Raw genomic sequence first — 14221 nt, 5'->3', positions numbered from 1 at the left:
GAGCCCACAATGTCATCATATTGAGCCTTGGTGATAAGGTTCTCCAACAAGTCTCGAAGGAGAAAACAACAACAGGTGTGTCGAGCAAACTCGAAAGATTTGTGCATGACTAAATCTTTAGTAAATCGTATGTACCTGAAGTAGACTTTGTATTCATTCAAAATGAGTGAAAATATGGTTTTGTATATGTGGTTGACTTGATGGTTTGTGCATAATGTTGCAGGTCTTCATATTACAACAAGATTTTGGCATAGGACTAGTATTGCATAGACTTAGTTTGTAATATTGAGATAGAAAGTTGAGGCATTTGACATTGGCACAGAACTGCTTGAGTAAGTTCATGATCAATTGAAGTTTTCTTGGACAATGACCATGATAAGAGCATGGTCGGAGCAATGCGATTGAATATGGCAGCTGAAGATCTGAGCATCCATAAGTCCTAGGATGATAGTTTGACTTTGGTCAACTGTTTGACCAAAACGTCAATAGTTGACCAAAAGGCAATTATAGATCAAATGCATTTTTGTATGATTTTTCCATGTACAATGTTCTTGTAATGCATTAAGTAATGTACTTGGCCTTTGGAGATGTACTTCAATGTATGAACCTTGAAAAATAAGAAGTTGACCTCTTGTGTATTTTTTTTCTTCATGTTTGTACACCTTGACCTTATAAATAATCAACACAAACTTGAATCTTGAATCTGGCATATTTGTATGAATAGAACCAATGGAGATAATGACCAAAGAAAATAGCTTAACATGAAATTTGGTCAAAAGGTCAGCCTCTCATGGTTGACTTTGACCAAAGGTCAAAGTTATGCAAAATAGCTCCCCAAATGTTTTTTTCATCAATATGCATATATGCATTAATAATCAAATTCTATATTTGAAAATAGAAGTTCCATAAATTGACTTTGACCAAAGAGTCAGCCATGTCCCAAAAAGTCTTTTTCTTGAGTGAATCTTGGATAGAATAACTCATAACAAATACTGCAAAAACATCTATCTTTTGTAAGAGACCAGATGTTGCAATACACATGTCAGAACATCGGGTTCCACATGTGTTCATTCTACACCAGAACTAGCTTGAACCTAATCCATGTTGTTTTTCTTAATGCAACCAACCCCAAAATGAACATCAAGAACCTTCTTCTTTTCACTGGAATTTGTCAACACCGATGACAACAACCTCAATCTTGTAAGCTACCTGAAAATCTCAACCAAATTTTATAGAATGATTAGTTTCAAGACGACGTCTCCCTCAATCAATTACAAATTTTGCATTATCAAGATTTGAAATCAAACTAGAGGTTGAAGATGAAAGAGTTTCATTGCAAGAGTTTTTTTTTTTAAGGTGAAAGAAACTTGATTTTCACAAAATCACAATGCAAAAATATTGTAAAGGTATGTTTGAAAAATGATGACAAAAATGGATGGAAAAAATTAGTTAGATTTGAGTAAAATAAACAAGTGAAGTGGCATAAGGAAAAAGAATTTGACCCATTTCTCATCTAATTCGAATCAAGTGTAAAGTCTAATTCGAATTCGATAGCACGTGATTTGAATCAAGTTTAAATTCTAATTAGCATCAATTCCAACAGAGCCAAAGAGTAATGTGGAAAAGTTGTGTTATTTGAATTAGGTGTAAAATCGAATTTGAATCAAATCAAGTATAGGTGACCCAGAATTGCGTGATTTGAATCAAGTATAAATTTTAATTCGAATCAAAGTGTTTGAAAAACTTTGGTTTGCCTTTGTTCAATTTGATTCGAGTCAGAATATGTGTTTGATTCGAATCAAACACACAAAATCTCAATTTTTCATAATTTTCAAAATATTTTGAGATTTTATTTCCACTTAATTTGAATTAATAACACACATAATTCTTATTCAACTAACTCATACAAATGATTAAAAGCATCATAATTAAGCAAAAATCATTTATAATTATTATATTCACGATCACTTTTGCAAATTTACCCCTATTTTTTTTTTTCACATTTCCATGCTATTAACAATTTTAAAAAAAAATAAGTAAAATTAGAAAGGACAAATTTAGACATTTTTTTCACTCAAATATATTTAGACATTTCTCTCAAAGGACAAATTATTTTTTATAAAATTGATTATATAAGACCGGAGGGAATAATTCCTTTTAAAAGAGAAGAAAATTCAAACATTCTTAACGAGTATACTAAGAACAGTTTTCTATTTTCGCAATTTTTTATTTTTTAGGATACATTTTATGCTAAAAATATAACAAGACAGATTCATTATAATTTATAAAATAAATAAATAATTGCAGTTTTCATTTTTCTTGGAAATTTACTTGTGAGTTTTTCTTAACAATCCTAATCCTAAGCCATTAAATTTTAAAATATTAAATTAATAATGAAAGAAATGTATATGGGCAGACAAACTTAACAACTGTGTACCATAAAAGCCACCATAATAGTGTTAATAATATTTATCAATTTCTTAATACATATGGAGCAAAAACATTGACCTTTTGCTTTCTCGTGTCTCAATCAACAGCACTATGGTTATGCTTTTCAAAGATGAACAAGTCAAAAAAATTAACAAAATAATATATTTTGTATTAAAAATAAGTTTTTAAAACTGGAGTATCTTTCACAGTCTCATGCCTCTCTCATGGACAAATTTGTGTCTCCAAATTACTCTTTCTCATTTTTATTATGTCATTTAAAAATTAACTAAATTATAAATTATTTTAATTTATGAATGAATTATAAATTATAGTTTTTTAATATTTTAACTATTATTTAAATGTATATATCTCAAAAAATTAATAAAAAGTAATCTTATAAAATTATTAATTATTATTTTTAATATTAATGTTAACTTAGTTTATATTTCTCATATAATTAATAAAGGTAATCTTGTAAAAGTGTTAATAGTTTTTATATTTCTCATTAAATTATGATTTTTGAAATTAATTTTATATGTTAAATTCAAATAGTTTTAATTTTTTTTATACTTTTGGATTTAATACTGATTATTTATCTATTTTAAAATTACAGGTCATTTAGAAAATGTGACAAATTATCCTATATAAATCAGGATAAAATTTTAAAAATAAAATATATAAATTATATGTGATTGAAAAATGAAAACGTCTTCCATTTGTAAGTGTATAATTTGAGAAGTGAATCATAACTTTTAAAATTAAAATAAAGGAATTAATACAAAAAAAATTATAAGAACCAAACAGAGAGAAAATATTCTAATAGATGAAACAGAGACATCTCTCAATACAATTTACTATATTCACAAACACGAGAGATCAAACATTAAACGTCTCTTAACTTTAAAGATTAAAGTTTCTTCCATTCAAGCAAGAGGACTAAATTTGTCACTTATGGAATTATCTTCAAGTTTTTTTTGGCACTACTGGAGAACTTTCCCATACATACACGTTACCACAAACTTTTCATAATTTCACAAAATCACATCTTTTAACTCCTTTTTCAAATCTGAACAAGTCAAAGAAGTATTACACCATAGTATTTCATACCCATATATATATATATATATATATATATATATATATATATATATATATATATATATATATATATATATATATATATATATATATATATATATATATATATATATATATATATATATATATATATATATATATATATATATAGGAACCTGAAATAATTTTAGTTGGAGAACTGATGATCTTAAACCGTGACTCTGATCTCCTTTACAATGACGTGGCGTGGGCCTGCATGATTAGTACTCCAACACTGAATTCAGTTCAAGATTCAAGTTAAGTGTAGTGAAAATAGAGATCAGAGATTGTACCTTGTTATTAGCGTGTGAACTAATTGTATACTTTGAGTCATGTGGAGTGGATTTGAGATAGATTGGGTCTTTGGCCGGTCTAGAACACTTGCCCTCCAAGGCTTGGTCGTTCACTAAAGGAGTCGAAGTAAGCCTTAAATAATACAGGTCGGTCTCTATGATGGAGTCCGGTGCAAAGTGGAACTGAAATGCTTGGGATCAGTTGAAAAGTTGTGGGGAACAAGAATATTAAATGCTTTATTGTTCTATGAACATACCTACTCCCAGTATGCAAGCCCAATGAAATAGGCTAGGGAATGATTCACCTATCTAAGACACTCGAGTACTTCAGCAACTTCAATTTTTACATGGTGGAACGGTGTGGCGATTGCCTTTGGATTGATACCTTACTTTTGATCTAGATTGTTAACTTTTAATTGGTTTTTGTTATAAAATTGGGGTTTCCCCTAGTAGTTCATCCTGCTCTTCTTATTGCTCCTTAGAAGTTGCTTTCTCTATATCATTAATCGTTATCTTCTTAATTCCAGCTTCAAAATTCCACTGTGATTTCCTTTTTCTTCTATTTGCTGCATCATACAACTTGTAACCTCCGATGGAGTGATATCCTATAAGTATCTTCAATTCTCCCTTATCATCAAGCTTCTTTATAAGCTTCCCCGACACCTGTTAATATGTTACATAACCAAAAAATCTCAAATGATCCAGATTCAGTTTAAATTCAGACCATGCTTCCTCTAGTGTTATCTTCTCAAGCTTCTTTGTTGGACACCTATTAAACAAATATGCAGTCGTGAACACCACTTCTCTCCATACCTCTTTTGGTAAGTTCTTCCCTTTTAACATACTTCTCACCATGTTCATAATCAATCGATTCTTCCTTTCAACAACACCATCTTGCTGTAGTGTATAAGGTGGTACTACCTCATATACTATCCCTTCTTGATCACAAAACCTCCCAAAGTCATTTGAGACATATTCTCCTCCACCATCCGTTTTGAGAATTTTTTGAGCTTGTGTCCACTTTGTCTTTCAATCATGAATTTAAACTTCTTAAACACTTCAAATACCTCATCTTTTCTCTTGATTAGGTATGTCCATAATTTTCTACTATGATCATCGATGAATGTGAACTATATCTATTGCCACAAATCAAATCAACTTGCATCCGTCCATACACATCTAAATACAACACCTCAAGGTGATGCTTGATTCTACAACTTGCATCCTTGATAAATTTACCCTTATGTTGCTTCGCTTGAACACATTGTTCACAAATTTTAGCCGATATGTTTACAATGAAAGCTCTGTTACCATTTTGTTCTTTTGCAATGCATTGAGATCTCAGAAATTGAGATGCTCAAGACGATAGTGCCATATCCATTATTCTCGAATAACGTTTGTAGAAAGACACATGTGCTCCTTAATCTTCAACTCAACATTGAAAGTTCTAGTAGCAGCATTGGAAATTTTAGGATCAAAACCCCGCTGGCATACATAATGCACAACGTCTTGTTCTCCATACGAATCTAGTAACCTTTCTCAAGTAATTTGCCAATACTCATAAGGTTACATTTGATTTCGATAATATACAACATATAATTTATCAAAGAGTGTCTACCACCCCTTCTCTTGATCGATGCATCACTGATCCCTTCCGCCGCTAGAGAGGTGTCATCCGCGAACTTCACTTTGTTCTTAATGGCACGATTTCTTGTAACAAACCAATCCTTCATCCCTTTCAAATGGGTATAACATATGGAGTCCAAATACCATTGCTCACATAACTACACTACTTTTTTCAAAGTCACTATTGCATTTTCTTTTGCATGTAACCGATTACGACATTTATGTAATCGGTTACATCATGGGTCTGTAGCGTTTCCAAAACCGTTGTTGTTGGATCTCAGTTTGTTAGTGCTACATTCCCCTTATGTGATCATGATCAAGATTCAAGAGTATGTTCTCACCATCAAATTCTTGCATTGTTACCTTGGATTCATACACTTGAGGTTCCTTCTTGTTCGCATTGCACTCTCTTACAAAATGACCAAATTGTTTACAAAGAAAACATTGCATCTTGCTCTTGTCAATCCTTATCATTTCACCTCTAAAGTTTTCTTGACCGCCATTCTTGTTGGAGCTGCTCCCACCCTTTTGACAAGTCCAATTCTTAGAATTTTGGGATTCTCTTCAACCAAAAGTCTCAAAAATTTCCTAAAATTTTGTTCCTCAGAAGACAAGTATCGCACTCGATGTCTTGACAACTGGTCTGACAAATTAAACCACAATCACCACAACTTGTACAAGATGATAGAGCAGAGAAGAAATAAGTAACACAATCAATTGGTAACCCAGTTTGATGCAACCTGCACCTACGTTTGGAGGGTTGGCTTCCAAGCAACAACAAACCCTATGTTATTCAATGCATTTTCCTAACACTACCCAATAACTTCCTATTTAGGACTCCCCCTAAATATGAGACACCCTCTCACTTTTTGCTTCTCAAACACTAACCCCTAGTGTTTGGATTACAATCACCAAACTATGAGTGATATTGAATCTTACAACTCAACTAGATAAACCTACACTTCTGCCAAGTTACTGAAACATAACGTGGTGTACATAAAATAACATGGACTCTAGTAACCCTGACACTATAAAATCTTCAATGTGAATGATTGAATTTCAATGTAGGTTAGAGCTCCTTATAAACCATAATAAATATGGGCTTTTCTTCATGGATATTTGATATGATTTTGTACAAGAATAATGCATAATCTGTTGGATATTATTTGTTCCATAAATCTCTTTAACAAGATATAATTTGTTTCAATTTAAATATCCATTTAAATATGAATCAATCTTCTTCCAACTGTTAAACAAATCACCTAATAATACTGCTAAGCCAATAGCAATAAAATCTGATCCAATCTTTGACCAGAGAATCTTCCAAAATGCAGCAGCAATGATCTGTTGCACAAAGCCCTGATGTCGTAGCAACATGCTAGGACATCGTGTTTAGCATGTGCCGGCTTTACACCTTCATACAGATTAAGCAATCTAGAGTAATCTTGAACACTTATATATGAGACAAGATCTTCTCCATTTCCTCCCTTCTCCATTTTGTGCATTATCAAAGCTTTAGAAATATTAATTAATAATGTGACATTGGGTACATTTATTTTATATGCACTACATATGTCTCTAAGACTATAGTAATGGAAAGGAAAAATGGAGAGAAAAAATGGAGATGATCCTATCTCCTTATATATGTAGTTGTTTTTCAAAGTGCAACCAATACAAAAAGCTAATTCCAAAGGAACTACATTCCATTTACTCTTCATGGATCATTTTCCTTTCAACTTCTTGTCTTTCTCATTGAAATGAGCTTGCAAATTGATCTCTGCCTTTTCCTTATCACTATTTCTCTCATTCATTCTTTGCTCATGAGCCTCAAGAGAGCTTTGTAGCTCCTCACTGCTCATCGTCACAAGATCCTTCGATTCCTCAATCGCTACAACTATGTTATCGAATCTTGATACCAAAGAACACCAGATTTTCGCAATAACATACTGCTCCATTATCGTTTCTCCACATGCTTTTACTTTGTTTACCTACCGAGTAATTCTCGTCGTGAAATCGTTGATTGTCTCCTTTTCGTCCATTTGAATCAACTCAAGTTGACGTTTGTGAGTTTGTAACTTCACAACCTTTGTCTTGTCAGCCCCTGCGTATGCCTTCTCTAAGATTTTCCACTCTTGCTTCGATGATTCACAATCATAAACTTTCTCAAAATTATTTGTGTCAATGCATTGATGGATTAAAAAACATCGCCTTGAAATCTCTCTTCATTTCTTCCTTATGCGTTGCTCGTTGTGCATCTGTTGCACCTTCTACAAGAGGATTCAATATGTTCTTGATTATTTCAAGAACATCTTGGTAGTCAAACAACACTTTTATTTGCTTGCACAATTTGTCGTAATTCTTCACATCAAGGATGGGTAGGTTTGCAGGGATTCTTTCATTAGAGACCGAATTCATGTTGAACACTAGGTGTTTGGTGGATCAAACCAGGCTCTTGATATCAAATGTTAGAACTTGGAATCACAAGGTTGGCAAAAAATAAAGTAATTGAATGTGGAGAAGGAGAAAGATAGAGAATTAGAGAGTATAATTGAAAGTGAGAGTTTTCATTAACATTGATTGACATACCTCGGGTATTTATATACAAATTACAATGGATTGGGATACAAGTAACAAAATCCAAAAATTGAAAATAACTTTGTATGTATGTAATTGATTATGTTAAGACTTGTGTTTCAAGTTAGTCTCATACATAACTATAAAATGATTATATACCTTGTTAGAATAAATTTTTCTTAAGAATAAAAATGGAGAACTAATTTTACATAATTTTTTGAAACAAAAGGATAACTGTCAATTTTTTTAAAATGTCAAATTACGTCCATTTTTTATAAAAACATATAAATCAAAACTTTCATATTTACAATTCTGAATAACTTATTTCTCGTAATTATTAAATCCTGGACACAATTGCCTCTAAGATAATTTTCCATTTTCAAAGTTGAACAAGTCAGAGAAATAGTAGTAATAATTAGCTACTAGTTGCAATTATCTTCATGTTTTTTAGTAAGACGAAGACTTTTCCCCTTTCGCTACTTTCTGAACTCCACCATTCAACTCAACCAAAAATTCTTATCATCATCACAAACAAACCCTTCTTCACAACTCTTCAAACCCTTCAATTTCACACCTCACACACGGTCTTAACTCTAAAAATCATCACAAACAAACCCTTCTTCACAACTCTTCAAACCCTTCAATTTCACACCTCACACACGGTCTTAACTCTAAAAAAAAACATGAAACCATTAATCAACTTCAAAACCATAATCACCACCCTGTTCTACTTTTCCATCTCCCTCTTTCCCCTTCAAGCCTACGATCCAGTTGACCGTTATACCCTCAACTGTGGCACAACAGGAAACTCTACCGACGGAGAAAGAACATGGACAGGAGACACAAGCTCAAAACTTTTGTTATCACCACAAAACAACAACCCAACAACAATTTCTGTTCCAACAACAACACAAAAACCTTCAATCAACAAAATCCCTTATTCAACAGCTCGTTTATCACACTCAATATTCAACTACTCTTTCCCCGTCACTCAGGGTCCTAAATTCCTCCGTCTCTTTTTCTACCCTTCTACCTATTCCAACGGTTTCAACCGTTACGATGCTTCCTTCACCGTTGTATCTAATGGATTCACACTTCTTAAGGATTTTAATGCTTCACTAAACGCCGATGTTGGAGGTGTTGATACTTTATTCAAAGAATATGTTATCAACGTTGGTGATGATCAAAGGCTTGATTTGAGTTTTATTCCAAGTAGTGGAAATTCTAATAACTATGCTTTCATTAATGGAATTGAAGTCTTATCTATGCCGGATGATCTCTATTATACATCATCCACTGATCCTGGTTTTTCACTTGTGGGGCCCACTAACACAGCATATAGTATTTTAACCAGCGTTGCACTTGAGACAGGTGAACAATTATGTTAACTTTGCATTTTCTTCTCATATTATAGCTTATGAATTAGAGACAGAGAGGACATAAGACTACTGTAATAATCGGAGCACATAATTAGTCCCGGATTTACTGCAGTTAAATCACCCTGCATTCACACATTCCGTAGTATCTGCTTTTCGATTTTGATCACACAGTTCTGATTTCAAACTGGTAATTTTGGAAAAATCAAATCAATTTTTTATGAACCTTGGGATCAAGATCAGTAGCTTGACAGAGTGAATGCGCTAAAATCCGAATTTAGGGATTCAATTTCCACATATTAAGCATGTATCTGTCCTTACAAAAATCCACTCTTAATTTATGGCAAAATCATTGCAGATTTCAGGATCAATGTTGGAGTGCAAGCAAACTCACCAAATGTTCAAGACACAGACATGCTCAGAAACTGGAATGAAACCGACATAGACTATTTAAGAACGCCAACATCACGAGATTTTGCCTTTGGAGACATAAGAGGCACAAATAACATCACTGTAAACCCTGATTACATGGCACCCAAAGACATCTACAGATCATCACGTGACTTGGGCACCAATGCCACTCTCAACAAACTCTTGAACCTAACTTGGGAGTTCCCAGTTGATTATGGTTTCTATTACTTGATCAGGCTCCATTTCTGTGAACTCGACCCCAGCATAACTATCGTAGGTGATAGAGTCTTCATCATCTATTTACAAGGAAACGTGGCGGAAGATCATGCTGATGTTATGAAATGGACCCAAGATCAAAAAGGTCTTGCTGTACAAAGAAACTACGCCGTATACATTCCAAAGAGTAATAATAAGGGTAACAAGAAAGCGAGCCTCTCTCTTCAATTGCATCCATATGCTGATCGTAGAGACACCATATACAGCGACCCGTTTTTAAATGGACTTGAGATTTTTAAAATCAGTGATGTGGGTTCAAAGAATCTGGCCGGACCCAACCCGGATCCGGTTCAAAATCCGGTTCAAGAGAAAAAGAAAAGCAAAAGCATAAGTGGAACGACAATACTTGGCGTCGTTTTGGGAGTTGTATTCGGCGTTATTTTTGTTTCCCTTGTCGTTTTCTTTGTTTGTAGAAAAAAAAGACAAACGAAAGAAGAAAAGGCTACAACGACAAAAGACTCAAAGTCTTCAGCAACTTCGAAGTGGGGTCCACTGTCGTTTGCAACGACCAAGTCAAGCACTACACACAACTCAAATCTACCGTCAGATCTCTGCCGCAGCTTCTCGCTCGTCGAGATACGCGCCGCCACGAACAACTTCGACGAACTCTTCATCGTCGGTGTCGGAGGATTCGGCCATGTCTACAAAGGCTACCTCGACAACGGTTCAACACCGGTCGCGATTAAGCGTCTCAAACCGGGTTCACAGCAAGGAGAAAACGAGTTCATCAACGAGATCGACATGCTCTCAAACCTCCGTCACCTTCACCTCGTTTCTTTAATAGGTTACTGCAACGAGAACAACGAAATGATTATAGTCTACGATTTTATGATGCGTGGAACTTTACGCGATCATCTCTACAACACTGAGAACCCTGCTTTATCATGGAAACAGCGGTTGAAGATTTCAATAGGCGCGGCGCGTGGTTTACACTACCTTCATACAGGTGCGAAACACACGATCATTCACCGTGACGTCAAAACAACGAATATTCTGTTAGATGAGAAATGGATCGCCAAGGTTTCTGATTTTGGGCTTTCTCGCATTGGGCCTACGGGTGTAACTAAAGCCCATGTTAGCACTGTTGTGAAAGGTAGCGTTGGTTATTTAGATCCAGAGTATTACAAACGACAGCGTTTAACTGAGAAATCTGACGTGTACTCTTTTGGAGTGGTTTTATTTGAGATACTCTGCGCTCGGCCACCTATTATCAGGACCGCGGAAAAGAAACAGGTGTCACTCGCTGATTGGGGGAGATTATGTTACAAAAGTGGGGCCCTCGGGAGTATCGTGGACCCTTCTGTGAAGTGGAGTATAGCGCCGGAGTGTTTGAAAAAATTCGGAGAAATCGCTGTTAGTTGTTTGTTGGACGATGGAACGATGAGACCGTCGATGAACGACGTCGTATGGATGTTGGAATTTGCGTTGCAGTTACAAGAGAGTGCGGAACAACGTGACCGTGTTGTTGTGGATGGTGTTGTTGTTGGTGATGACGTGGAAGGTGGTGAAAGAAGAAATAAAAATGATGATGATGATGACGTGTTTAGTAGTAGTGGGAGCAATATTGGAAATGTTTCTGATTTTAATAAGAGTACTGAAGTGAGTGTGAGTACTATGACTGGTAGTAGTAGTGGTGAGAATAGCTATGGTTTTAATAAGGAAAGTGTTTTTTCTGAAATTGTGGATCCAAAAGCACGTTGAGGGGAATTGATTAATCAATAAGCAAACATGTAGTAGTGGAAAATTAGTGTATATGGTCTTTTTAAGGTAAAATGTTATGTTCGAATATATATATACTAGGTGTGTATTTTTTTTCCTTCTATTGTTTTACATGTATGTATTTGAGGTTGTAATAATTTATACAGGAATCAGATTACTTGATCAGTCTCTTGCAAATTTAAGAAATTGCTAGTTTTTATCTTGCAGTAAGCCATTTGTTAATCACTTTGACTAAGTTGATGCTGGAATAACTGAATATAAATCCATCTATTTCCACTAGATTCTCTGAATCAACCATAATCCACACTAAATTTGAAAAGTATTCTACCTATCTATGGTTGCTCTACCTTGACTAGACATGCCAATACATAAGATACGTTTGACTTAAAATGTTGATAAGAGAATGTAATAATATAGAATTAAAAAAAGGTTATTTCTTGATTTACTTAGATTAGCTTAAGTTTATTTTACAATGTGTGGCTAATACCCTCCCTACAGCTTATGTGAATGGAATGAACTAATCATTGAAAAGGTTGAGGTTTCAAAGTCTTTGTTAGAACTTAAAAAATCAGCCAATTGAGTAGCATTGTAAATTAGGGGTGTTCATTTTTTTTTTTGACGGTAAAACAAACTCATTCAATAGATGAAAAATGAAAGGTACAAACATAGTGAAAGAGATTGTGTTAGGATATTTCCCATCCACAATTTAACAACAACACTAATAATTGAGCCAAACAAGCTATGGACTTCAATAAACTTAGCAAAAAAAGAACCTAAAAAGGAGTTACCAAACCAATTCCTTAATCCAATCCACCAAACAGAACTCTTCCGCAAGATACAAATGAGTTTAGGAACCACAATCTTTATATCTATCCAATTAAGGATCATATCTTTAACTTTAACACTAGCTTTATCACGCGCAAGTCGATTATACCGGTTCACAATATTGAAAAAACTCACAATTTGTGGATGAATCAAATGTTGAATGGAAAAAGGAGATTGATTTGCACCAGCCCTGAAAAGGTTCTTCCTCAAAAATACAGCACCATCATCCGAGCTTCTTTGAGACCTATCATCAAACACCTTGAGCACGAGTTGACAACACCCTAAGCCTAAGAGCAATTCACACAGCAAAACAGCATAAACCAGAAACAACAAGAACAAGAGAGACACCAACACCTTACAAGACACAAAACTCTTATGAATCATCTTGACAAAACCCAATAGTACAACATTTACCCATGGCGGCTTCGGTGGAGGACGAGTAGTTTCGGGCAGCGAGAGAGAAGGAGTAGCCGAAGAGCGAGAAGCATCCGCCGAAAAGGTGTGTGGGATGTGAAGAAAACCCACAATTAACTTGTTCTTTGTTAGTGGTGGTGGCTCCGGTGGTGGCCGAAACAGAAGAAAGGGAGACTTAACCGTTGTTATTGTGAAGACTTGAGAAAGACAACGGATGGGAAGGAGGGTGCTCTCAAAAGAGAGGGATGTGACCACCATAGGGGTGGAAGGCAAGGGCCACCATGAGGGTGGGAAAGAGCCACCAAACCCTAAAGGATTTGGGGAGAAATTTCTAGAGAGAAGGAGGAGCATCTCTCTCTAGATTTGTGACATCAGGTCAAATTAGGGGTGTTCATTGATTTGAGTAAATCCGAATCAAGTTAGAATCCAAACCAAACCATATTGTTTGGGTTGGACATATTTTCAGTTCGGGCAAGAATCGAACCAAACCAATGAAATTCAGAAAATTATACCCCGTACCCCTACGTTTATCCCAATACCCCGACAATTTTTTAAAAATTCCAATTTTATCCTTTTTTACTTTTAATTTTTTATTTTTATTTTTTATTTTTTCATTGTTACTGTTTGTACGGACGGTAAGGAGAGACGTGGAGATTGTTACGTTGTCTGAACCGGATAACCAAACATGCAATTTTCCGGTTTGTTTTTTTTCAACTTTCATCAACCGGATATCCCAGGGATGGGTATTCCGGTTTGTTTTGTTTCAACTTTTCCCAACCGGATATCCCCTTTGTGGGTATTCCGGTTCTTGTTTTTTTTAATTTTTTTTCGTTTTTTTTAAATTACTTTAATTTTAATTTTTTAATTTTTTTAATTATATATTAAACTAAATTAATTATATATATTTAGGTGTGGATCCTCCTTTGAAGAAATGCGATGTAACTCAAACATGTGTGGATACAACTGATGTTTTTGTAACTGGTCAAAAATTTGCTACAAGAGAAGAGGCGATAAGTTGGATTAAGGACGTTGGAATCAGGAATAAAGTGACAGTTATAATAGCTCGTTCAGATATCAAAACAGGCAAGCGAGGAAGAAGTGATAAATTAATATTTGGTTGTGATAGAGGTGGAAAATAAAAAAAAACAGATAGCGAAACCC

At 34.5% G+C, this 14221-nt stretch overlaps 2 protein-coding genes across 2 annotated transcripts; one reads left to right on the top strand and one right to left on the bottom strand.

The window, feature by feature from the left end:
• Nucleotides 1–8443: 8443 nt before the first annotated feature.
• LOC131630062 (receptor-like protein kinase FERONIA) lies at nt 8444–12016 on the top strand. Its single transcript, XM_058900861.1, has 2 exons — nt 8444–9410; nt 9774–12016. Exons 1-2 carry the CDS (start codon nt 8480–8482, stop codon nt 11801–11803), a joined length of 2961 nt encoding a protein of 986 aa, XP_058756844.1. The 5' UTR covers nt 8444–8479; the 3' UTR covers nt 11804–12016.
• Nucleotides 12017–12433: 417 nt separating this feature from the next.
• LOC131630063 (uncharacterized) lies at nt 12434–13422 on the bottom strand. Its single transcript, XM_058900862.1, has 2 exons — nt 13061–13422; nt 12434–12933 (listed from the first exon to the last, which is right to left on the bottom strand). Exons 1-2 carry the CDS (start codon nt 13062–13064, stop codon nt 12458–12460), a joined length of 480 nt encoding a protein of 159 aa, XP_058756845.1. The 5' UTR covers nt 13065–13422; the 3' UTR covers nt 12434–12457.
• Nucleotides 13423–14221: the final 799 nt, after the last annotated feature.

Source organism: Vicia villosa, unplaced genomic scaffold (assembly GCF_029867415.1).
Source record: "Vicia villosa cultivar HV-30 ecotype Madison, WI unplaced genomic scaffold, Vvil1.0 ctg.000643F_1_1, whole genome shotgun sequence".
Taxonomy (NCBI): Eukaryota; Viridiplantae; Streptophyta; class Magnoliopsida; order Fabales; family Fabaceae; genus Vicia; species Vicia villosa.
The sequence above is the reverse complement of the archived record's forward strand: the minus strand, read 5'-3'. Positions and strand labels throughout refer to the sequence as shown.